General features: G+C 45.1%; 1 protein-coding gene across 5 annotated transcripts in view; it reads left to right on the top strand.

Annotated features, from left to right (window-relative positions):
* The window catches only part of negr1 (neuronal growth regulator 1), a 92,746-nt gene extending 73,582 nt beyond the window's left edge, over nt 1–19,164 (top strand). For 2 of the 5 annotated variants that reach the window (XM_057038659.1, XM_057038660.1), the window contains one exon: nt 16,378–19,164. In XM_057038659.1, the coding sequence (XP_056894639.1) occupies nt 16,378–16,478 (101 nt within the window). In that variant the 3' untranslated portion in view covers nt 16,479–19,164. Of the gene's footprint in view, nt 1–6,364; nt 7,004–13,836; nt 14,082–16,377 lie in introns of those variants that run through there. The other 3 variants (XM_057038661.1, XM_057038662.1, XM_057038658.1) reach the window with 2 other exon arrangements.
* The last annotated feature ends 7,990 nt before the right edge of the window (nt 19,165–27,154 follow it).

Below are 27,154 nucleotides of genomic sequence, written 5' to 3'. Positions count from 1 at the left end.
TCAATGACCTCCTCACACCTACTTAGCCTCTCAGTTCATTCAAGGGTCGCTGGCTTTCGTTCACACTCCGTCTGACCAGGGACCAGCGATGGCTCGTCTATGTCAGATGGATCGCCCTGTAGCTCCTGATGACGAGCGTTCCTCTAAGAAACAACACCCTTAACTCCACCTGGATCTCAGGCTTCACCAGTTATATTTAATTATTTTCCCACAGTAGGTGAAACACTGATATTTTTACAGCTGTGAGTAAATCAAAGAGAGAAATAGAACCATTTATCTTGTGCACTGTGAATATTTTATGGTAATATATGTTCGGTCGACAATATCTGTCATAAGCCCGTTTTATATTTAGCGTATGGATTTGTGTCTTACTTGGGCATAAGTAATTCTTTCATTCATCAAAGCAGCTTGCTCAGCGCCACATTGTCATCCATGCAGCTCTGTAATAACACTATGTGTTCCTACAGGCTATCGGTTCAATTTATTCTCTCAAATCTCTTGACAGGAGAAAAATAAACTTCTTAAGATTCATAACGCTGTCTCCAACCCCCCTTCCTGTGGTTGAGTACACTGTTTAGAGTGTTAACGTTATAGTCAATAGTCTATTTATGTGTGTGTGTGTGTGTGTGTGTGTGTGTGTTCTAGTACATATTACATAGTGAGGACCAAATGATTTTAGCGGCAAAATCAGGACTCTTGGTTTTTAGTTTAATGTTGCCAATTATATATATTGGCAACATTATATATATATATATATATACAGTATATATATATATTCCTCCTCATTTCTTAAACTACAGTTCACTCTGATGATGTCATCTCTTGACTGTCTCCCAGAACCTGTCTAAAAAACTTGGAGATTGACATTACTGGGCCCTTATCTTTAATGTGGATCTTTATTTTTCAAGTTAATTTCAGGTATTATCTCATAAGAAGAACTGTGAAAGAGCCCTGAGTTCTTGACACTCGGTTCTTTTCTGGCATCTTGATATTTTTGGACTGAAAGCTTTATTTACTGGATTTTTACTGAGGTATTGGACTATATCGTGACAATCAGCTATTGAGCTAAAGGCCGGGGAGCCATGCTAATCGAATTATTTTTTGCAAACAGGTAAAGCTTGTTTAAAGGATGGTAGATAATTTGTGCCTGAAACTGGGATAACATCTTCTTTATCTTTTTTCTTAAGATGTCTGTAAACAAGGTTACATTTTTTAACATTTCAGTTCCTTAATCCGATGTTAGTACAAGTTTGACTGGAAGGCACATTTTGTTGATACTTAATAGCTACCGTGACATTAATAAATAAACACTTTGGTATTTTTCTCATGAGTTGTGAATTAATATCCTCTCTTGGCCATCGCTTTGTAAATATTAGACCAAGAATTGGGGAAAAGCTCATTAGCTCATTAATCTGCCTCTGAAATCATCTAACACACTGCTTTGGTGTTAAAAATCTGTAGCTGACTGCTTTTTAAAATACTTTTGCAACATATTCTAACTCAGGCCTAATACATAATACATCTTTAGCTGGCGTGATTAAAATTTAAAATCTTTGGGACTTTTTATCTGGGTTTTTTTTATGTTTGGTCTCATTGGGAAGTGATTAAAGATTAACAGTTTGAAGTGGCATAAAAATTAAAACTTTTCAGATGTTCACCCAGTTCCACCGTAATGCTAGATTATTCGCGAGGACTGAGGGAGCTCAGCCTTCTCTGTGTCAGATGGCAGCTTCTTTTGAAGCGCTGATGTTAATGGAATGACATAAAGCAAAAGCCTTATTCCCCCATGAGTGTCACTAAATCGGAGCAGATTTTCACAATAATTATTTTCTTTGTTTGATAAAGTAGACGCACGTGTAGATTCTGTTTGTTAATCAGTACAATTAATTATGGGCTCACAATGACTCAATATATACATTTTACATGTCAGATAAAAATATTTTAAGTTAAAACATTGATATGTGCTTTTCATTTCTTTATATTCCAAAGTTCTATGTGGTGCAATAGCATTAATAGCATCCCTAGATATTACCAAGCTCCTCCAAACATTTGAAGCGGTAGGCACCAACACTATTTTATAGTCATGCTCTCTATTTCAGTTAAAATAACTCTGGCTGACTGTTCAGAAAGTCAGAAAAGTTAGCTCCTCTCAGCTTGCTGAAGGGAGTCCTGCCCTTCCATGAACTTACAGCTAAAACCAGTGCAGGACAGTGGGACCCATTAGCCAATGTGGGCAGTATTTCAGATTAGCTGATTTAGCTTGATTCCTGTGGCCTAAGAACAGCTCAGTAGGTCTTTGGCTTTAGAGTGGACAGGCTAGTTGGTCTTTGTCACCTCAGCTTGTTATTATTTCCCAACATTATTTTCAGACATTGTGCAGGATGAAGCCTTCACGTATGCATTGGATCCTTCGGATGTCATTGACAGAGCCAGGTGGATCTGGCCCGGGGTTGCTATACCTCAGGCATGATCAATAACACAAATCAGTTGTTACAAAACACTGTGGCACGGCCTTAAAAAGCAGTCTGAAGAGCCAGAACATCACGAATGGTGTTTGATTTTTTTTTTTCCATTTCTCAGCTCTGACTTTAAAAACAGAAAAACTTTGTGTGGCGTCAAAATTCTGCAGCGCGACCCAGGGTGAGCTGCACTGCGTTCTCCAAAAGTCTCCACTAACAACAGAACTGTTGTCAGGAACATCAGTGGGAGCCGCTAAATTGAGTTGAGGGCTAGTTGCTATGGAACATTTAGTCTGTCGGCAACAGGTCTGCATCACCCACAGCAAATATCAGTATAAATATGCTGCTTTTATAAAAATAAAAAAAATCAAGACGCTGGGACATTGCCCACATTTTCAGAATTGTCTGAATGACACTGTAAACCCTAGAAGGCTATAGCTAGCCCTCCGGTAGGCAGCCCAACCTGTGTTTACCCAGCATGCCTGGTGTCAGACCCACTGCTGTCTCCTTAGATAATCCTTTTAAGTTCTGCCTTTTCTACCAGTCTTATCACTTATACAGCCGTAAGCCTGAAAAATCACCCCTCCCTCTCCCTCCTTCCAAAAGTGGACCGCTGCTCCGACTCCTGTCCAGAGCGCTTTGCTTTGAGATGATTCGCTGACCTTCATTTTTACCCACAATAACCTCTGGAAGGACCTGATAAGCAGATGGCACATCATCTATCATACTTGACCTTAAGATCCCTGGGCAGGATCAAAATATTTGGTTTTATGCTCTGGAATTGGAGGCACATGCACTCAACCTCGCAGTCCAGTAAACTGTCTATTTCCTGCTTTGTTTCTGATTGTATTGTCCATAAGGGACCTAATTAGAAATGTGACAGTAGCTGCATTTACTGAATATTCACATTTTATTTGACTATATAGGGCACATCAAATGCTGGCTAAAGCAGTAATTGTCCCATTGTTCCAGAAGTGCTGAGCTGAACACAACAATACCAAGTCATCACAGCGTGCAAACTCAAACAGACGTTTGCACTCCCTCTATGTTTTTTCTCTGAAAATGGAAGCGCTTTTGTATCTGAAGACACTTATATAATGTTGAAAAGAGTGACTGTTTTGCCTGTGTGGTCCTTCAGACTCGCTGGCTGCTGCTTTTATTGCAGCTTCCTAAAACAATAGCAATGTGTTAACACTGATTAGTTCATATTGGAGGATACGGTTAATGAAATCGATTCTGCCTCTTTACTGTGATGGGAAGGTTGCTTTAAAGCCGAGCGATGTCTCATTCTCCTTATTAACTTTGTTTAATTATTTGTGAAATGCTCACAAAAATTTGAAAAGCCCATTTAACACAGGGATAAGTATTGATCGCTTGATTGGCTGCACGCAAGCTCGGCTGAGAGTTGAAGCTTCTTTTTACAGCGTGTTGTTGGGATGTGAATTATGTCCCCCTCCACACCTGACTCCTAATAACTTATAAAGTCAATGATTTAGTAAATAAAAAGTTTGTCCACTCAGTAGACCATTAAAACAACTGATGTGTCAGACGTTTGCAGATGTTTCCGGCTGTGAATTAAAGCGCAGGGCGTAAATGTGGTGATATGATATGTGCACTAAATTTAAACAGTTGGAACTGCGATCTCCTTGCCATTCGTGGGGTTATATCTTCATCTTAGGTACTTACATTTTATGTGCTAATGTTAAATACTCTCAAGTGTGGGGATAACGCCGTGCTAAGGGCATCTGCTTCAGCAGTAATCCATTTCTCTTACTCTCCTCCAGCATTCAGAGCACATTTAGGACTCCCACAATGGTCCACTTTTCCACTCTCCCTTTTAATCCTGACTATATAAACAGATTATTGTCTGTAATCCACAGACCCTGCTCTTCTCCGTCATTCCCAGACCCCGGCAGACTTATTTTCAGCCTTGCATTTCACATGTTTGAGCCAGTGTCTGAGCCGAACGGCCAGGATGTTCCTCCCCCTCCATCAGAAGGTTTTTCTACCCACCTCGTGTTCCTCACCGAGTCTCTCCGCCTCCCCGCCACCGGCTCTTTCATTCCCCTCGCTCCCACATGCACGACTCGCCTCTCCACCTCTGATTATCTCTCCCACCTCGCATCTCCTCGGGAGCGTCAGCCATTAAATGCAAGCCTGTTTGTGCCGTCGGTCCCACGCGTTCGCTCACAGAAGACGCAGATCTTCCGAACATAATAACCGTCTAAAGAATAACACAAAATCCATTTCACTGATTTCATGTTTTTATCGCGTTCTACGTGGACATTACTCACTATTTGTGGTGGTGAGGACCCAAAGTAAGACCTGTCACAATCTCACCATTTTTTTCCATAAGTGTGCCAAAGAATCTTCCGTCTCCATCTTTCTTTGATTTTTCTTTTTTCCGCTGTATTTGTGCTCTTGTTTCAGGCGGTGCTTTCATCCCTGCCACTGTCACTTACATAATTCTTTTTTTCTCCCCAACATAACTTTTCAGAGGTTTTTTTTTTTTTTTAGATCACAAAATCTCACACATCTCCTGCTGAAAGCAGAAGATCAAAGCGCATTATGCAGCGTTGCGCTTTCAGGTCTGCGACATCTCCCCGATTTTTGATGTCGTATCTACAATTGCCTCCCAAAACCTGCATTCTGGATATGAAAGATTCTGCAAACACCAAGACAGGACCACAGAAAGAGTAGTAGTCGGAGGGGGAAAAAATTTCAATTCACTTCATTCCAACTTTAATAAGCCCTCTTTCCACGGAGGTCAGGTTGATTAATAGTACTTTTCTTTTAGAATGGCAGGTTTAGGTGCCTCCAACAGCAGACTGAACTCGGTTGCCATTTCTGTTGCCATGTGTGTGCTGGAGCAGAAAATGGATAGGCATTTCCTTTAATGGTCGCGAAAGGCTGCTATAGATGTTCGGTGGTGAACTATAATTGAGACACCCGGGTATATGGTCTTTCTGGACAGACTCTAATGGTTAGTGCATTAAGGAGGATGATTGAAGAAAGGCAGACCGGGCGCAGCAGGGGCTGCAGTAAATCAGGAAATATAGCTTTTTAGCCAACTTGTAGATTGCTGTGTGTTCACACTGTGCAGTCCTTGAGGTCTTCCCCCTCGCTCCTCTCTGGAGAGAGAACTCTTCAGCAGAGTTAAATGGGTGTAATTTTGAGGTAAAAGAGGGAGCGTTTTAGCTGTAATGGGGAGCAGGATGTAGTCTTGTTGGCCTTACCCTTGGAAAGGCAGTAAACACACCGTCGAGGCCTTTCTCTCTGGATCACTCGCTGTTGTGTTTTCAGGTTGTGAGGGACGGGGAACTGAGAAACGAACTTTCGTTAAGATGGCAACTGAACTTTGGGTATTTACTGACCTGTAGGATTAAAGTGCTTGCACCACTCACAGCTGAGGGACGCGTGTAATAAAAGATGATATTCTCCCTTTTGAGGGGAACATTTTTTGATTGAAGTGAAGATGAGTTGAGTGGAAAAAGTCTGTTTGTTGTTTAGTTTTATATTCATCCTCTCAGTTAAAGAAGTAGCAGAAGAACCTCTGTAGCCCAAAGCTACATCAATGTTTTCCACGTGGGCAGTTAGCATGATGGTATCAAGTGCGCTAACACCAACAGCATGTCATGTGCCCACGCAGTGCTGAAACTTAGACAGTCTGAGCTGTTTTCACATACATTTGACAACGCTAATCAGTTAAATATACAGTATTAATAACATTTTTAACACTTGCAGTTTGGTTTACATGGCCCCCAAAGTAATTACAATGATAAATATGAATCACTGACAAGCTCACCAGATAGTCAGCTTGAATCATCCCTATAGATTTTATAATTGTTAATCACTTTACTGTTGGTAGAAGTTTCTGATCTGTCCATGTTTTGTTCTTTCTTCAGTTAAAATCCAGCCCTGAATGCTTCTGAATGCCAGATGTGACGAGCCTTTTGACAGCTGACTGTCATCAGATTGGGGCTCTTCCCTGCTTCTATGTCGAGTGGTTCAGCCCAGCTATGCACCAACAGCTGGATTAGCATCAAACCATGAGATTTGAGAGCGTCTGATTTCATAGGGGTTAAACTATGATGCTAAACCAACCCTGACTGGTGCAGCCAGAGAAAGAAAGCAAGCCAACGCACTCCTTCAGATGCGTGCTTCATGATAAATATGATATGAGTATCATTAATACGCTCAGCTGTGTGTAACCTGTTGTGTATTTTTTGTGAATGCGGTTGTGACTCACCAGAGTTCACTCGCCCTTGTTTTCTGCTTCCTCCGTCAATTAAACTTTACCTTCCAGGGCTCTTTATTTGCATTCAATTCAGCTCGCACCGCAGCGAAATTGAATCTCCCCTCGATCACAACACCCTGTTGACAAACTGCACAGATGTTCCTCCATTTTGTCCTCACTTTGTATGCAAGCCCATACTGGAGGGATGAGGGGAGCTTTCGCACGCGCTGTCCTCGAGTGCTTGTTTTCCCCACTTTGTTCTGACTCGCTGCGCCTCTCTCAATCGATTAAACGTATCCATACTTGCTATCCTATATGGTGGGAGAGTTTGTCCCGCACCTCAGACGTCTCCTTATCGGTTCTTTAATTCCTTTTTTAGTTCCTTTGTGGAGTGTGACATCTTTGATGACTGTGATCTGCTGCAGGGTTGTTTTACTCAAGCAAACAATTATCTGAGATGGGGGGAACACAGAGAGAGCTACTCTTCAACACACTCCCCCTTGTCCCCAAATCAGTCCACACTGTCCATCACCCTCTGCCACAGCACCTCAACCCTTCTCTATCAAAATTTTGTCTTTTCAGTTCTCTTGTATTTATTTCATCAACCCTGCAAGCACTGAAGTTCATTTAGCACACGCTTGACTAACACACACACACACACACACACACAGACTTCAACCACTGTCAAGAGCCTCGGGAAAAACCTCTCAATCAGCCCAACGACAGATGACAACAAACTGCCCATTAAAAACTGGGCATATGCACCTCAGTTCTCCGCCTTTAGCCCTCCTCACCATCCTCTGCAATCTTCTTATTGACAAACCACACCTTAAAGACGTTAGAGGTTTAAAACGCGCTCGGAAAAGGTCATGACATTCAGAAATGGCATTCTCTTTGGGGAAATGGCTTGGATGTCTGACCGATAAATAAGGTTAGTTCTATCAGCTCGATTTCTGAGCTGTTCTGCAGCCTTTTCTTAATACTAAAAGCTTTCCGTTCAACTTTAAGCGGCATCGGTGCACCCCCAGAGGCTAAATGGCGTTAGCACGCAGCTCACTGATATCCCTGCTCCCCACTGCCCTTCATACATCTTCTCATGTAATAAGAGAGTGCTTCCGAGCCCCCAAACGGAGCCCATTAACCCTTCGGTATTCCCTTGGTCTTGCAGCTGATGAGTTATTCAAGGATTCTGACGAAGGGTCCGCCCTCTTCAAATTTACTAATGATGAGGAAGGTCAGCGAAGAACACCGAAAAATGCCTTTGGCAAAATAATCCCACTTAGCTGATGCTGTACGGGTCTCTGAAGTGATAAACACTCACTTTTAAGTTGCTGCTTCCTGCTGAGTGACTGGAACCTGTTTGAGATGATCAAAGAGCAGAGCTCCTCACCAGTCACAGCACTCATTGACGCTGTTAATTGGTACCAAAGAAGCCCAGTCACCGTTATCTAAGCACATCTCAAAAAGGATTAGACCATTTTGCTGTACAGTTGTTACTCCTAATGCCGTCTCACACGGGTAAATCTATGTGATTGTGGGCGGCTCCCAGTGGGCCTCCGGCCAGTTCTGGGTCCCAGAATCAAGCAAATGACACAAAAGAGAGCTCGTGTTTCAACGCCTGTCTCCATCCTGACAACAAATCTATCGTTCTGAGAATATTCAGCCAATTGATTATTTGTTTTTAACCAAACTGAAAACAGTTCAATGAACAAAAGGAGACGCTTCGGAACAACGTTGGAAATGCGAGGAAGGTTAAAATCCAAATAGATTGATCCAGACAAACTTCTTCGCAGGTTCCAATCAAAAGTGAGGTCAGAACAGATTTGCACTCGCTGTTGCGTTTCCTCAACTATACACCCCAAGTATTGGATATCGCCACCTCTCACCAGAAGACCTCTGGCACACGTCTGAAGCTGAAGGACTAATAAATCGCCCCGAGATGGTTGTCAGAGACTCACAATGAGGGAACATCGAAGTGGTTATTTTCAGCATTGCTTTCAACAATATTTCTGCTTTAAGAATTTATCTTAGTTTCCCTTATGTGTCGCAGACGTAATGAATATTGTTGGAGACGTGCTTTGACTTTAGCCATTATGGACCAGCTGTGATGGATAGAAGAGCCATTATTTTTCCCAACTGGCTTCAGGAACCCTATAGTGATGCTTTACAGCCCGTAATAATTAAGTGTGATATAATTTACCATAGCTGAACAGACATTTCCCATTGCTGTTGTCGTTGGCTTTCACGGGAACAGTGAGTGAACTCAAGTGTGAACACATGGATGTACAGTATATGTGGATCCATCTGTTGGATCATTTACAGCTCCGGGGAGGGAGGGGGGGGGGGGGGGGGGGGGGGGGGGGCAGGAGATTCTCTGTACGCGCTCATGTGCGGAGGCACTTGCTCACACATGAATGTTTTACCAAATGTATTGATATTTGTCACTCCCGGGTTGAATTAGGGGTCACGGCGGCAGAAATGCATACGTATTCACCTCAGTAGCTCCAGTCGATAATGTGTGACCTCGTGTGGAAAAGAGGAAGGAAATCATTGGGGAAAAGTACCAGCCTGGGGGGAAAGGGGGGGGGTGTCAGATAAGAGTGAAGACTTTTTTATGGATTTGACACATTTTGACTGTCGCCTGCCGTGTATTTACCGTGCACAGCTTAAGCAATCAACACCAAGTCTTGGATACACTCAGTTTCAGTGTCTCCCTCCTAACTTCCAATCGCCACCCGCTGTCTCATCTTAGTGTGATATCGATCAGATCGACTCCACTTGTCTGACGTCAAGCTTGTCTCCATTTTCCCCGCTATAGTTGTGCAGAGTTTGCCGATATATCCAGAATCTTCTTGCACCTGTCCAGACAGCGGAGAGCTGATGATGACTGAGAATGATTTATATTTTTGAGCGAAGTATTCCTTTAATTATGTCACCATTATGTTCTGGTGATTTACTGCATCTGACATCAGTGAATAAAGCCTTTCAGGATTTATAATGCAGTCTATCTCCAGGACAGCAGGCAGAGGATATTAAGAATTAATTAACAGCAATGCAAAGCCTTTTCAAGTCTCAGCGCAAAGAAGAGTTCATTTAATTCCAGACTGTGGCCTCACAAATTTACATGTGTCAAGAGGGCCATTTATGTAGTGTTAGCACGGCCCTTTTGTGCCTATTCTCTATTCTGATCACCCATGATGGCAGGGTAATGCTAGAATATTCCTCTAAGAAAGTTTGGAAAGAAAATGTTATTTGGTGTTTCAAGGAAGCTCATGATGTATGTTTGCACAGCGACAGCAGAAACATCCTTTAGCATAGCATCGGAACACCCAAAAAACTTCTTGATGATCACTTGAGTGGGTTTTCTGTCCTATCGCAGCAGACATTCACCTCGCATGGAGGCAGTTTAGTGTCTGCTTACCAGCACAATGTTCTCCCTGTTTAGTCTTTGTCTCCGTATGCAGCTCTCTCTGACAGTTTGACGGGTCTCTATTTAGTGTTCAGTGTTTCTAGATGGTCGTTTGTAAACTCTCCGAAAGCTCTACTATTCATTTAAATGGAAATTAGGTGAAATAGGTTGAAAGCTACACACACGCACACAAGTGATGGACGGAGCATCCTGTTTCTCATTTATTTCCATCGCAGTTCAACTTCTATGGCGCAACATTTACAGACCAAACAGACCAGCAGAAAGCAACCAAGAATGGTTGCAGGGCTCTGCCGTTTCATGGGAAACGCACGGCTACATTACGCAGAGAGACAATCAGCAAGATCAGAACAGCCAGGCAGAAAACAGAGGGGAAGTGGAGGCCGGTTTGTTCGAGCCCTCCCCAAGTTAGTGAACGGGGGTAATCGTGCCCTCAGGTGAATGTATGATTCAACATCTGTGGTAATAGAAAGTATGAGGGCAGTGTCGGAGTGTGTCTGTGTGCGTGTGGGTGTGTGTGTGTGAGGTGCTGGCTGTAATTTCTGAAGTTCCTATTTAAAATGGCTTTCTGACTGCGTAGAGCTCACACAGGACTCTGCAGCTTTAATCCGTAGGTCCCACGGGCGCTCTGCAACAACGTGGAGAAAGCGGAGTGCGCTCGCTGCCTCCGGTCACATCTCGGCATAAGAAAAGAACATTTCATGTGTGATGCTCCCACAGCCTATGGATGCACCCTCTGAAACAGAGGCAGCAGTAATGAATGTAAACATATGGCATGTGTCCGCTTCAGCCCTTTCTCTCCTCCGCAGCACCTTGAGTCGTGTGCAGGGCGCGAGCTTGACATAATCCACTGCACATACTAATCACTCGCAGATTGATCTCGGCCATTTTGGCTCCATCAGTTGCTGTACACCGACTGATCCCAGAGAAATCAATTGACAGCTCAAGGTAGGCAAATATGGAGAAAAACTATGGATTTCTCAGGGCCTGAGACGAATTCTGAAATCTTGGAAATGGTCAGCGCGAGCGAATTCCGTTTGGGTTCAACAAACTCTGGGTGAGCCAGACAGCCCGCACTGATAAAGTTATCTGGTATCTATCAAGAAGAAAATGCACTTAACCCCCCCACATTCATTCAGGCTGCTGTGTTATCAGCACTGTAATGGAAATTGATAAAAGCGAGCCGTCTTATCATAATCCCACATACATAACAGAGGGGAGATCTATTTTTAGGGAAGTGGAGGCAAACAAGTTGGGCTGAAAGCAAAGGGCAGGAAGAGCAGCTTGCCTCCCGGTTGGAGATCAGATGTTATCAGACTATATTGACAGGCCAGCTCAGGGAGGTGCCAGCAGCCTCGGGTTTGTCACCGGCATTCCTCACAATGGGCCAGCTGCTGCCATCAGCACGGGCATCCAAAAGTGAGGCAGAGGCTGAGTAAGCAAAAGCGCACAGAAATGCAGCGCAGTGATAAAGACACAAGACAGCAGGAATTAAAAGACCTAAATCTAAGAGGAATATCATTAAGGAGGCAGCTGGAGGTGTGTTTGTGGGGGGGTGGCTGCTACACGCTGACACCGTTTCTCTGCATCTCTGTGTATATTATTAAACCTTCAACGTTAAATAAATGTAGCGGGGGACAGTCAAAGTCGTGGAATAATTATGGTGCCGGAAATGCTGATTTAAGGAAACACTGTGCAGCTCCGCCTTGTTGTCCATTATTCACACAACACACTGATGTGGATTTATCCTCCCAGAATAAAAAAAAGGCAGGGAACAAAAGAAACGGGAAGCAGAAATTCTTAAATCACTTCAAAAACTGAGCTTTATCCATCAGGCGCGCATATAAAGTACATCATTTGCAAGTTCATCGATTTCCCACATAACGCGCGTCCTTGAATCGAAAGGAAAAAGTCTTTGTGTGCGGGTCAGACAAAAATTTGAGTTCTCTTAAGTACCAGAGCTACCTGTTGAGAACCCACTGAAGTGAGAGAGCGAGGCGCAGATGAATAATGAAAAAGAACGCTGCCGGCCTGGAAAACATTGGGAATGTCTTCCCTGACAGGATCTCTTCCCTCAGCTCACGGTGGGCTGAGAGCTCTTATATGTCCAGATTCCCCACAGAGACACTGATTAAGTCAAGTCAGTCCTCAAGCCTGCCTGCAACTGAGCTACAGCTCACTCAGTACGCTATCAGACAACACCCCCCCGCTCCCTCTCATTCATCCATTCACTGGTTCACTCTTCATTTAGATGCTGATGCTGAGAGCTCCAGGCCCTGAGTGTTGCAAAGCAGCAGGTTCTAGGTTGTAGAGCTAGCTGAGAGCTGTGGTGTGAGGAAAGCACCACGAGACGGAGGAGGGTAAACGATCTCTGAAGGCCATCGTATTAATGAAGCCTTTTCATTACTAGCAGGAATGAAAACGATTGGTGGGGGCTAATGAGCTCCAAGGTCCAGGCTCCGCGGAGCAGAACCGCGAGGCGATCATAGCAGGAGGCAAAGCTGATGAGCTCTGAACGCCATCGCCTCTCGCCACGAATGTTTGGCTATCATAGGAACAAGGATACGTGGGGGGAGAAAGGTGGACAGATGAGGCGCTGGGACTCAATATGGCCGGCAGCTACAGGCAGGAGGGGAGAAGATGAATGACGGAAGGGGGGCGTGTGCTTCACTGTCAGTGGATTAAAGGGAGGTAAAGCGTGGAAAATGTCTCCATCGCCTGCTTTAAAGCGTTAGCACACTTAAAAGTTGATGAAGCAGAGCACGTTCTTTGAACCCCTCCCAACCCTCCACCCCTCGTCACCTGCACGTTGCTCCATTTCGAGTCTTTACGTCGGCGCACCTCCTGACAAAAATCCTGCGTTTACCGCTGTACAGGGTTAAGATCACCCTGGGTGGCTGCTGACAGTCGGAGGGATTTAGGGAGATTTACAGCACATTGGGGACAGGATCAGTTCCGGCTCAGGTCGGTCTGTCCTGGACCTTCTCAGGGGAGGGCAGGGGAGGGCTCGTGCCACCGATTGATGGTCAAGGACACCGGAACCCTCCCCCGCATCCCCGCTCATCTCCCATGCTGTATCCTCCTGCACCCGGAACAGCTGGATCCCGGTGTGAACAAGAATTTAACCAGCCTGATTTATACACCACGAGTCCTAAAGACAATATGTAAATGGAGATGATGTCAGACAACGCAGAGTTCGTGTGACTCTTCCTTGTTTCACCGTGATTCAACATCGGCGTCGACAGTGACGAAGGTTCATGGCCTGTTGTGCATATGAGATGAGGGAGCCAAAACTGCTGTTGATGGAGATTTGAGTGGCTTGGGGGGGGTTGTTCTCTTCCTTTCAGAATCAGACCCAAGTGGAGCGGGGGCACCGCTAGCTTTCCATTTGAATTCAGCTGCACAAATGTAATCGAGGCGTATCACTTTCATCTCCATTTATCTCCTCCACCCCTCTCGCTTTGGAGCACTGCTTGTCTCCAGTGCTCGAGTGTCCCGACACTGTTGGGCTCCCTCTGATAGATTGGTGGAGGATTCCCGGGCGTCTTTGTGGCTGGACACTGATCTATGTTGCACGAAGTCCATATCCACAACCTACCCCTAACTTTTTTTTTCCCAACATTTTTCTTTGACGTTCATCTTCATCCGCACTAAATTCCCGTCTCTGCCGCGTGATCTTGATGAATAGTTTTAAAAGACGTCCCTGTTTGCAGAACTCCGCGGCTCTCGGTTGTCCCACATTGAGAGAAGCGGTAACGACCAGCATGATCACGCTGAGACAGCGGCCAGAGAGAACTCTGCCAGGGTGTTTCCTCCTCACGCGACACCCTTGTTCACGGCCTCCAATTATGTTGGATTAGGTATGTTATGTGGAGGTTGTTATGGTTGTTTACTGAGGTTTTTGACGTCCTGCTTCGAGTTTAAGTCGGCGGTTGTGCTGTAAACACAAGTGCATTAGCACTTGTCACTGAAAGCTGCATGGTAAACTCATTAGGCGTTAATATTTTCCTTCCAATAAAACGGGCCCATCGTGGGTTGATTTACTGCAGGTAAAAGTGCTGGTTGCATTAATGCGCTGATGCTCACAGCTCTGTTCTTTATCTCTTTTTCCTTTTCTACCCCCTGATGTTAATAAACTTGAGTAATGTTGTTGCGGGCAGTTGCTGCTTGGGGTTTTTAATTAAAATAGCAAGTTACAACCCACTCACAGCAATCCGGGGCTCCGTGTTTGCGCTGCGATGCAGCGTGATATTAAAGAAGCCTGGAAATCAAATATAGAGAGGAGGCAGGAAACAAGTCACAGGAGTAAGTGAGGAACCCTCAGCCGAGGCCGACAGAACCGGAGCTTTTATTGTTGCAGTCGTCATCGCACGGCTCCAGTAATTACCCTGCCAGTGACTTCAGCAGTTCCGCACAGAGCATTTGTGTAGACGATTTCGATTTTGCCGAGCCGGAAGCCTCAACCATGCCGATCAGATGAGAAAACCGGAGGAGGCAGATAGTGACATATGTCGGTCCTCAAACCCCGCGTCGCGCGCGGCTCCGCTAGCGCCGCCGCGGCTCGCTCCGGCTCAGGCTACACTGGGCCGGCTGAACAGGACAGGAGCTGTTGCCATGGTTACCCTTTTCTCAGCTCACTCGCTCCCAGAGCACAGGAAAACTGTGCCATTATCCCGTACTTTGGATGGGAGAAGAGAGATGGAAGCGGAGGGAGGGGACAAGAGCGGGAGAGAAATGGCGGACCTAATGCATACATCATCCAAATTTGCAGTCATTTACCCTCCTTTCATACTTTGCGCCAGTTCCCACCTTTTTCTCCATCTGTCAGCAGAGCTGTGCTCCTCTCTCCCTCTCGTGTGGGTAAACACCTTCTCCAATAACAGCCGTGATGATGCATCTCTCTGCTGGTGAATTTGGAACCAGCTGCCTTTTGTTTAAGTTGGTAAAAGAAAAAGATTAGGGCCACACTGTGGTATTATTTCAGCACATCAGGAGCAACACGCCGCTCTAATGGCAGCCAGCGTGGCTCCTAGCTAAATAAATACTTGTTGGAATAGGAGCAGCACGGCAGGAAGGGACCCAGAACGCTACTGTATAGAATGCTAAAGCGAGTTATTCTTAACCTCAGAAATGAGCCCGTACGTGCTTGATTACATGTGAGCGTGCACGTTATACACGGCTTCCTTCTTCCGCTTCTTGGTCGAGCGTTGTGTGTTGTGCGGTCCACATCATAGCAGTTACCCTGTGAACTAATTACATGGCCGTGTAAATGGAGGCCCCCTGCTGATGGAGGCTGTGCACGGCGTGATTTCCCCTGGTGCAGAGCCTGTTTGCACTGGCTTGTGCTGTTTGCGTGCGTGTTTCGTTTGGGGTTTTTTGAGCTACAAGCCGAAAGAGTGCGTCTTTGTTGAGGAGGTAGAGAAGCCCCTCCGAATGAAAGGCTGCTAGCCCCCCACCGCCACCCCCCGCCCGCCTGATGCAATTCTCCGCAGGGGCCTGTTCATATTACTGTGGCTGTCCGCCGGTCAGAGCAACACAAACAACACAAAAACAACGCTGTGGAAGTGAAGCCGGGGTGGAGCAGCCGTCGCCCCTGCTCCGCTCCTTCATGTCTGCGGCGTGAAAAGTTCCGGACGTCAGCGCGCATGTCCCGCCCCTTGACAGCTGTCAGTCAAACACCACCACGCTGAGAGATGAGGTGTAATCAGGCAGCATGCGCTGTGATTGGCTGCAGGGATTACAGATTACATTAGAAAGGGAGGGGCTGTTTATTTTAGGCAAGAAAAAATGTATATCTAAAGCTTTTATTAAGATGGTCATTTTCACCACACTACAATTATAGGTTCTCATTTGCATGTTTCTTCATGTTGACCTCTCCTCTGACTGAACTGTCCTCATTTCTGTGGCTAAAATCCCCAGAAATGAACTTTTTACTCAATAATAGATGACGATTTGTCCCATACCCCCAAAACATCGCCCCCACCCCCACCCCAGGACTGAAACAAGCATTAAGTTTGGTAAAAATAGTGAAAAAAGTGTTATAAATGTCTGTACAATTAAATTAATATACTGGAATAAATGTCTCGTTTAAGTCAATTAATATGTAGGAGAATTTTAACATGAATATTTTTCTTAAAAACGCTTCCACAGGTTTCTGCAGTGACCACATGAAACCAGCTTCTTTTCTTTTCAAACCGAATCCGAGCGAAAGTGCAATCAGCACTAATCAGAGGTTCTCTTCTTTCCCTCCACAGCGGCCAACACCGCGCCGTACGGGAGCACAGGGAGCGCGTGCGTCCCGCTGGCCTGTCGATACCTGGTCCTGGCGCTCTCCTCCTTCATCAGCATGTACTAGCGGGGGCCAGCACAGACACAGTGACTGTGGAGAGCATTTACCAGATCCCTTCTCTCACCGCTGATGACTGGAATCAAGTGTGGTACAATTTCAAAAGTCGAGTGGGGGGAAATAATCGGCGGTGTTTCATGTGGCGGGAATTTTCTTTCATTTGCATTTCAGTGGATTTTATTGTCATGTAAATACTATGAGTTTTTTTAATTACTATATTATTTTTTTTTCTTTCTTCTCCTCTTTTCGGATTGATTGGACATGTTGTAATTCCCCTGTCTTCTTTATACACTTATCAAAAGAAAAAGCCCCCGAACCCCCCCTCTCCCTGGCACAAAATGTGAGATTAGCATGTGGCTAAAACCATGCCGAAAAACATCAAGCCGTGCCAACAGAACCGCCATGTTAATGTTGTCTTGAATGTATTAGTGGTCAGACATCCGGATTCTTCTCATTATAATTAAAAAATACAGTTCAGGCTAAAGGAACAAAAAAGGGCGGGGCTTTGATCCGGACCTACGCCGTCATGGTTGCTTAAATGGACGATTAGTATCGAAGGTGTGCTTTGTTTTAAAGGTCCTGTCGAGTAGATTCAATCAGGCGGCCATCAAAGTAGCAGAGGTATAAATGTGTTGTAACTTTATATATTTTAATATATCTTAGGCTCTCGTTTATCAGTGGGACCAGCTTCTCTCATCCTGTCGACAGCATTAACACATCTCACCACTTTGTAAAGTACGAAGGGAGGACCGTTGCTGCCCTGTGTTTACATTTTTTCTGGCAACTATGAATATGTGGTGATTTATTCTTTGTTTTGTTTTTTTCTGTGAGTGCACACACACACACACACACACACACTCACGTGCACACGTGAATGTCTTGCAGTGGAGCCTGAAAACGTAGCCGTTGTGAGCTTTTCTCTTTAAGATGCAGTTCTTTGGAACGCGGCACTTTGGGGTGCAGGGTATTCCGTCTGCTGGCGGAAACCCCACAGATGTGCACTGGGGGGGGTCACTCAGCGTTTTTAGCTTCAACTTTTGGCGCCGCACAGCATTTAAACCCACTGTTCATATTTCCACATAATCCAGCAGCAAAGCTAATATTTACAGGCTGAGTTTGTCATAAAGTTAAACGCTAAAGGCCGTGTAGCTCTGACGAAGACACTTATGCATTTAATTATCCAAAAAAAAAAAATGGAAGCGTAAAAGGGGCTGAAGACGAAGTGTGGCTGAAACGAAGGAAACGTGTCAATCAGGATTTAATCACACCACAAGCTCAAATATGAAAAGGTTTTTGTTTGTTTTTGTTGGTTAACATTTGACAGATTTCAACCATATCAAACTCAGAAAACTATTTTGTAATCCTGTCATGGCGCATCCAGATACTGTAATGCCTTAATAGAACCATCCCGACATTAAAACGACACCTCCAGAGGCTCCGAAACGACTCATTTGTGTGACATATTACTGAATACTGAATGTCCATAAACCCGTAGTTGATATATTTATTAAAATAAAAGAACAAAGTACTAAATTTCCAACAGGTATTTTCAAATAAGCCAGTCTGACAAAGGTGCCGCGTTTGTCGTACAGTTTAACGCAGTTTCGAGTCTTTCTCCCAGATTAGGATGAATGTTTTCGTTAAGCGATTAATGCTAAAGGGACTAGCGTTAGCCATGTTCGCACGGTATTTTAATGTGAACTCCTGACTGCAAACCTATAGAGAAATAGCCATCGCAGTTAAAACCTAAAGCACAAACACTGTTGGGACTTTTATGTTTACTGACGTTTGTTGGAATTTTGGTTTTTGGGGTTTTATTTTATTTTATTTTATTTTGGATTTAAAAAGTTATCAGCTTCTTTTAAAAATTCTGGAAACACTGCACCATGACATCTCGTTTAAATGTTACTGTATAAAGAAAATGGATTGGAAGTATATTTATTCTCTTCCTTTATAAAAATGGTGTATGAAAAAATAGATTTGACACATGTAAAACTATGTGAAATTGATTTGAATGAGGCACATTATGCATAGATTATAATTGTGGTCAAGTTAATTTAGATGTCAGAATTGACTTTATTTTTTTTCTTTTTCTATTTTTGTCAGCGGAGTACATCGAAAAGAACAATTGCAATCAGAAAAACCTACTTTTTTGCAAAAGAAATGTGTGTGAGCTAATATACCAGTATTATAGAACAGAATCAATGTGTGTATATTTGGGGAAAATAGGAAATCCTTTTTGGTCTTTAGAGCCAGTGTGTAGTCCTAGTTTTCACACACTCGCGTGTTTGACGATGTGCAGAGAAGTATGGTTGTGCTGCATGTCAAAGTTAACCTGTGTTCTTGAGGTGGCCATTTTACAGATGTTCATAATTTTTATGAATTTAGCCTTTTCTTTTTTAACTTGGGTTCTTGAATCTGGTCTGAAAACAGCGCCTCCTACAGACCACCTGTTTGTGATTTGTTTGAATCAACTTTGCTGATTAAAAGTACCGATATTCAGAGTCATGATAATTATTGTGGCACATTGGTGACAGTCTGGAGTTATGTTGGTCGCTTGTCTGAGCAGTTACGACCATGCTAGTATTTCATATGAAATGTACTGGATGTTGATTATTTTGAAAAATGATATTAATGAGTCCCTTATATCGGATCCATATTATTTGCAATAAAAGTCTACATGTTACAGTATAAACCCACATCTGAGTTAATGAGCGCTTGGGAACGTTTTGTGAGCTCCTCAACAACACTATAAAACACTGAATGTCCCACTGCTACAGTTTCCCCCGCGTGTAAAAGCCCCTTTAAATGCTTCAAGCTTTATTCTTCAGCTAAACAAATATCTTTATCAGTTGTCTCACGAATTCCAGGCTGTTCAGTTTGAGGCTTATTTTGGGGTTGATTTTATGGTAAATAAGCTGCCTGACCCGTGATATTAGTGTTACCATGATGGAAAGTGATGAACTCACTCTTTTGGTAATATTTGGATTCATTTTTATTATAACACAAATGAAACAAACACAAGCAAAAAGAAAAAAAAAGAGCTGTGAAAATGCTTAAGCTATGAAGGGAAAGGATCTTTGACGGACTGCTGCATATTGAACAAGGACAGAGACGATTTTCCGCTTTCTATGAACATTAAAAAGTTTCATATAAGAGTGCTGACTTCCTGTTTAGGCCCCTCCCACTGCAGCAGGTCATACACACACAGGTGCGCAACGTCCAACGTGCCTCTTCCCAAGTGACATCACACATGTGCATGTCTTCATACGCCCCACACAGAGAACAGTTGTCCGTGTCCCTCGTCGCCTCATTGACCACACCCACATTTAGGATCAATCACCAACAGTTCCCGGACGCCCAGGAAGCTCGTGAGCAGCGTCCAGGTGGCCATGTAAGGCGAGGACACGTGCTTCAGGTGTTGAGATCTGGAAGGTCCCACAAAATAAAGGAATAACTGAACCTCTGAACTGTGGACTTTAGCTCTACATTAGCAGGTGGTGTCGTGTCTCATATCATTCTAACATCAAATATTTAGCGTAGCGCTGTCAGGCCTCCACGGGGATGAAACCAGCCTCATTTTAAGTCCGCGCCTGCAGTTCTGGCTCAGGATCTGCGCGCTGGACTTATTGAGTCATCCTAATTTTGCAGCATCCCTCATATTTGATCTCCTCTCTGCCCTCCGACTCCAGAAATCCTCGTCAGCTCAGAGGCTCGGACGCCGACGCACACAGGAATAATCGCAGTTCGCCGCCGGTTACCATCATTGACCGAAGCGCGCGTCCTGGCACTTACCCATTAATTCATAGTTACAGGTGCCCGCCGCGCTTTCTATCCCATAATGCACCTGTGCTATAAAGGAGTGCTTGAATGGTGACTAAAGTGTCCAGGGGGGTGACCTCCCTCTTAAAAGAAGAGGCAGAGGCCACGGCGCCACCTGCAGGGATCACCTCCTGCTCTGTGCTGACAGCAGAGAAAAACCTCCACCCACACATTTAAGATAAGAGGATTTGAAATATTCATGCCGACTTGTATTATTATTACAACCTGAACTTTTAAACCTCCAGATTGGGGTCGGCCTGCTGCTCTCTCTCCCGTGCTCCTAAATTCTGAAGTTAAAGTTGGTGCCTATTTAAATATCATCCCAGCCACGTATTTATACTCTTTCACCATCGAGTTCCAACCTTCAGCATTTGAATATGAACTGAAACTTCCCTGTTTAATTACGTTTATTAGACTATAAAGCAGTTTAAACGCCGCGCATGTACGGACGTGTGTGTTTTAATTATTACGGCTTTTAGCGTCTGATTTTATCAATGTCACAAGCTTCCTTATTCATTACTCGTGATAACTTTATTTATGTTATAAGCAGGTTTAGGAGGTCTGTAACCTCGCAGCAGATCTCTAATTCATGCAGCTGTGTGACACTTATCACAAATCTGCTTTAAATTCCAGTGCCAGTGTCCAAAGAAAAAAAGAAAAACAAGATGTTGTGGACTCCAGGATGTAAGGGTCCAGGCGTGTGTGTGTGTGTGTGTGTGTGTGTGTGTTTTGTCCATTTTAATGTGACAATCGTGAAGGTTTTGGAGTGGTTGTTCCAGCGTTTGGGGCCACATTCGGATGATTGGAGCCTGCTGTTGGGGCCCCACACTGAGGTCCCACCCGGAGGTTCATGTCAGTGAAGTTGTGAAAGCGTGTCCCCCCGTCCTGTCTCCTCACCGCGTCGCTGCGGCGGCAGCTGCCAGTGCACGAGGGGGGACGTGCCTCTTTTGAAAAGAGGTTATTTGTCAACCCGTCCCTCATTATTTCCACTGAACTGGAAAATAAGTCACCAGCCAATGATGCAGAGCCCGAGATAATGCCTGGCTTTTAACGCCAGCTATGGCTGGCGCCGACGGGCGCGCTCACGTGGCCGGCGTCAGCGTTCACCATCGAATGTGTCACCATTGGACAGGCAGCTCCTGTGAACCCGTTGTGTTCTGTTTCCTCACCTTTCTCCAGGTTGTTCGGGGGCGACTGGTCGCATTTTTCGTCGTCTCTAGAACGTAAAGTTTCAGTCACGTTGTTTTTCAGATATTCTAAAGGCCTAATGTCCATTTAAGGAGATACGCTGAGGGGCTTTTAGTGGACTATCCATATGGTAAATATCCGGAAATAAAGCCGCATTGTTGCGGTAACGTGAAAACCCTGCATCCATTAACTAAAAGCTTCTGCCACGTGCACGCTCGCTTCTGCCACGTGCACGCTCGGTCCGTCTCATTCATGTTTGATGTCATTTCGCAGCAGGTTTGATGCTGATAAATGGATTTGATGATGGAACTACTCTCATGTGCTGAGCTGAGCTCTGAGCTGTTGTCTCATTATTTATGCTCTAAACAGGAAATGGAATGTGTGGAACCGCTGTGGGCAGGGACAGTTGATGGAAGACAGGAGAAAAATATGATTTAAGTGTTTCATAAGCGAGAGTAGAGTGTGTGAAATAATAACAGATGAAGGATAAATTCAGCTGAACATCACCGAAGAGCTGGAACAGCGGGATCCTCTGGACCCTCCGTCCCCGCGATCAGCCCGGCTGGAGGACGGTCCCTCACCTGAGACAGCTGCGGCTCCACGGCGCCGCAGAGGATATGCAAATGTGGGAGATGGAGTTTATGATCCAGAACCGCTCTGCTCAGAGACGGGACAATAATTGGCAGCAGTTGAAGTCGGGCAGGAGGACGTATCTGTCAGAATAATGAGGCGTCCTCGTGTCTCCGTTGTCTCCGGAGCCGTGAGAGACGCAGCGACGAGCTCGCTGGCCGTTTGGTTGCTACTTCCTGATGTTTGCTGATGTGTATTTTACCACATCTGTGCAGGGATACTGCTGCTAACGGTTGCTGTTGTTAGCATAGTTCAGGAGCGCGTCTCGGCTGTTCAAGGTCATATCGGACAAATGTGGAGTTGGTGGAGCTGAGAGACTGATTTCTGCTGTACTCATGTCAACATTTTTGCTAATTAAAACATGATTATTGTTTCTTTTTAGGACTGTTCATCTTCACGCTTCAATGTAAATTTGAGCTTCGGCTCTTACCCCAAAACCTCCCCGAGCGCCATTTCTGATCTTAAAACAAGAATGTTCTCCACGAAACAGGTTTTCCTTCCAGCAGAGACACGCGTCCTCTCTTTCCACCCCTTCAATCATCTTTTGTACACTCGTTCCAGCAGAAAGAAAACCAAAAAAGGCAGAGATGTTCTTACGCCGCGAGCACCTCTGCCTTCCCTGAAGACGCCCGCACGTCGCCACAAACCTCAGCAATTTCACATTCAAGCTAATGGAAATTAAATCAGCAGTTTGGGGGGGGGGGGGGGGTCGGCGGGAGAAAGGCGGCACATGACAAACAGAGAAAAAATGCAAATGGGCTTTATTTTATATCTCTCGCTGGCCTCTCCGATGGAACGTACCATTCTCACAGACGCCTCAGTCATGGTGGGGTTGGGTTCTCTATTTTGGACATGGAGCCTCGTGACGGGAGGTCCGAATTATTGGGGGGGACAAACTCACTAAAATCTCCCAGCAAAGGTGGTCGTGGAATTCAACTGAACCGTTGAGAAAGACTTGAGTTGTTGTTTTCCTGCTGCTAATATTTGAAGCCAAGGTGGATTTCTTCTTAACTTGTATATTTTTCAATCGCTCATGTTTCTAAAATTACAAATGAAGCTGTTTCTTCACGTCCGCAGGGGTCCTTAGCAACGGCAGTAAACAGGCATTAATCTGCCCATCGCCTGAAGCCTGCTCAGCCCCGGCTGAGTTTATCTGGTAGTTACAGTTATAACAGACACGACTGTAAATGATGTTAATCTGCCAAATACACAGTATTATTTTTGCATCATGTGTTTAAGAGGAGATTTTGGAAACTTTATTACAGGTAAAATATTCTTGGAGATTATAGCAGAACATATTTGCCAAAATACCTTAAAAAAAGTCTTCAACTCAACTCAGAAAGGTTATTTTAAAAGGTTATTTTTTAAAAATGCCAACTGGAGATGAAGAACTTCTCATTCAGAAGTTATTTGTAGACCAGAGTTCCCAGTTCTCAGCTCTGCAACAACAACAACAACAACAACAATAATAATAATAAATGACTAAGAACAGATTAAGGCTTCAAAGAGCTTTTAATGATATACAGGTGATGGGAACAGTTTTTTGCTTTAGTCTCGAGGTTCATTTCGAACTCAGGCCTGAATAAATGAGGCGTTACGATTTTATTGATGAATTTTTAATGTCAGCCATCCCTCGAAGCCGCAACTGCAACAACAACAACAGCAACTGCAACTGCTCGCTCCGAGCCACCAACAATGGAAATGTGCGTGTTCCATCTTGAATGACATCACCAGCGCCAAACTTTAGCCGCTCTCGTCTCTAAGCTACATGGTTTCTTCTCCCGATTTTCCCCTGCACTGTCGCGCTTTCGCAGCAATCCCGCACTTATTTCCACCTGCTACCCAGGTGCACCTGTGCCAAGTGCTAACAAAGCCTGTCATTAGTGCTAATGCAACTGTCAGGGGAGCCGCGCCGCTGGTTACCACACAAGACCGCCGCTTAGCTGCTGCACTTGTTATTCCCGTCCCTCTCCTGCGCCTTTGCTTCCTCCTCTGCGGCCAGCCGATGCCGCGCTGTCAGCGGCTGCCTTCCTGCAGAGGTGTCACTGTCTGCTTTGGTGGCGGGTAGCTAGAGACAACAAAGACTGCCACACTTCTTCACTGAGAATCAGCAATTAGCCGGTCTTCGCTGCATGCTAACGTAGAAGCATTCCCAGATCACGTGTAAAGTGTTAAAGCTTCTAAAGCCTGTCATACACCATCCAGCTATGCTGTGTGTTTTTGCTGGTCAGTTCCTGTCACTGAGATCCAACTTGGATTCTTTACAATGAAATAAGTAACCGGACAAATCAGGCCGGATAGGAGAAGCTAGCCAGGTGTCCTGCTGAGAAAACACAAGTTTGTCTGTCAACATTGTTTTTGTGTTTTGAGGCGGCAGGAAAAGAGAAATATATTGTTTTCCAGACAGTAAACAGCTAAAGCTAGCGCTGATCAAACGTGTGCTTTTTAAAAAAGCTTTGTGTTCAGCCTGTCTTTGTCTCAGACTGTGAATGAAAGAAAACAGTGCGACACAAAGTTGCCGTCCAGAGAGAAGATGTGACAGTTGTGTCTTTTTGAACGCCACAAACATTTCAGACGCTGTGGCTTGTTGTTAGCTTCCAGTAAATTAGCAATTCCTGCACCCAAATGAACTTCATACTGCAATGACATTTATTTATGAACAGCTATAAATGTGATTTGGGGTAATCTTTTCTCTCTTTTTGACAGAAAAGACATTTTTGTGTCCTCTTTAAATGCCTCAGCAGTTGTTAGCCGGCGCTTTGTGGGCCGCGTTTGATCAACTGTAGACGTGGCGATGGCGGGCTAAAATTTCCTCTGCTAGTCAAGAACAAATGAAAACAACCCCGCACGGGAACGCTGTGTCCTCCCCCCTCCTCTGTCGTCTCCGTCTCTGGAGAAACTGAGGAAAAAAAAGATTTACCTCCTGACGCTATCTTTTCCATTAGCGACTGTAATTCGCCGCACACGTCCGCTCACTTTGTTGCACTAATTCATTACGGCCCTCTCTGCTGACTGAAGTGAGGCTGTTTTCTCTTGACAGCAGCACATATTTAAAGATAAAACATAGTTTAATTACTCTGTGGGTTTCGGGGGGGGGGGGGGGAGGAGGTGTCACCGCTTGTGTTTTATCTTCCCACCTGGACATCTGGGTAATGGTACCTGCAGGACTGCACACAGAAAAGAAAAAGAAAAAGAAAAAAGTGGAGCTGGGTCGGGTTAAGATCCAGATCAGGAGATTTGCTGTAATCTAGAATCTGCAATAAGGCCAGACACGCCCCCGGGACCCTCCGCCACACACAGATTCCCAGCAGCCTGAAGCGTCGCTGCAGAGCCTTCAGATATGAGGGGTGATAATCTGAAGGGGGCAGAGCGACGGTCCGACCCGCCTCTCCATCTGCCTGCGCGCCGCCCTTTACGGCACAGATAAGCCACGAGATGTTGGTTTTAGCACTTCCAGCTCGTCTTCGCCTGACAGGCCTTTACGAGCTCTTCCCAAACATGTCGCCAACAGCCACCTACGTCTCCTTGAACCAAGGATAAACGCCCCCCCCCCCCGAAAAATCGAAGTGATTTATGCGCGGCGGTGGCGGCCCGCCCAGCGATTCCTGTAGATGCGTAAACAGCTGATGTCATCTGGGTTTGGCATGGAGGCCGCTCACCGAGGAGGCCGCCGCCCATGGCGGCGGGGGCGACTGCTTAAGCACATCTCTGAGCACGCTGTCAGCTTTTATAATGCAAACACGCCGCTCCAAACCTGCGTCGGGCAAATCTGCATTTGCATGCTTTATGTCGTTTAGGTTGCCGAGAGACGCAAACTAAAGGCGACAGAGCGACAAATATGACGCCAGTTGTAGTTAAAGTGTTTGCTTCATTTACCGAGGAGCAAACGTGCGTCGGGGTCGGACCGCGGGTGGGACGGTGAGCTGTGATATTTAGCAAACGCCTCACAGGCCGCCATCTTTTTTTAAATAGACGGTAAGTTTGAGGAAACTTAAATGTGCCTCGATTAATGGGCCTGATGGTGGCGCTCTAGCATGGGAACAGTGGACAAACGTGGCGATGCCTGACCCGCCAAAGCCGTTTGATTTGATGTCTGGAATAAAAGCTGCAGCGCTGTTAAAAGGGTCCTGAAAAAAAAAAAGATATATATAAGCTTTAAGTCATAAATCTGAAAGCAGTGAGCAGCAGCACTGGAGGATTCTGGGTATGAACCAAAGCCGTCAAACTATTGAAGATGGATCAGAGGGCTGCTGTGGATTCATCGGGATTAATCACATTTAATTCTCCTTCATGACAGGAAACAGGAGATATCGATGTTTTAACTAAAAGCTGATCTGGTGTCCAGAATAAAAATATGCATCCTGAGATTTAACCGGCTCAAGCTGGCGTCCGTGACGACATTAATCCGCCGGTTGCGTCGGTCCGTCCTGATGCTCTGATGTTCTGGGAGGGTTGTCTGGGACACGCCGGGCATCGCTGATGGACTTCCAGATGAAAGCCAGCAAATTAACTGGATTAATGCGTTACACTAATCAAGGAAAATGAGTTCTCACCCAGGTCATCGTGATCCATTATCTTGTGTTATAACACAGCGGTGATAACAATCCAACGGCAGACGTGCGCTGTCGTCGATAATAACGTGCTTAGACCTGACCTCCCTCCTCCACCGTGCACCCATAAAACAGGTTTTACGTCTGTGTTTCCCTTCCGGTGGCACAAACCTTCGTTTCGGCGCTTTCATATCCGTGCTCGGCGCGTCATTGGAGGGAGCTGCCCACCTGGTCGCCCCTCAGAGCAGGTAGGGGCTCCATCTCACAGGCTTCGTACTTCAGAATGTTCTGGAACCCTGAATAATCAATAAGCAAGAGTCCCCCTCCCCTCCCCAAAGGGTCTGTGGTCCCACTTCCTGTCTGGCCTCCCTGGCCTCTGATGGGTCCTTGACCTTTGCTTTGCTCAGCTGGAGGTTTTTTAAAAAGAAAGATTAAAATGGAAGCGAGTGTTCAGAGTTCGGCCTTGCTGTTGCCAAACAGTCCAGGCTGAGAAAT

Source organism: Takifugu flavidus, chromosome 7 (genome assembly GCF_003711565.1).
Source record: "Takifugu flavidus isolate HTHZ2018 chromosome 7, ASM371156v2, whole genome shotgun sequence".
Classification (NCBI taxonomy): domain Eukaryota; kingdom Metazoa; phylum Chordata; class Actinopteri; order Tetraodontiformes; family Tetraodontidae; genus Takifugu; species Takifugu flavidus.
Note: the sequence above shows the minus strand (reverse complement) of the source record. Positions and strands in the feature narration are given on the sequence as shown.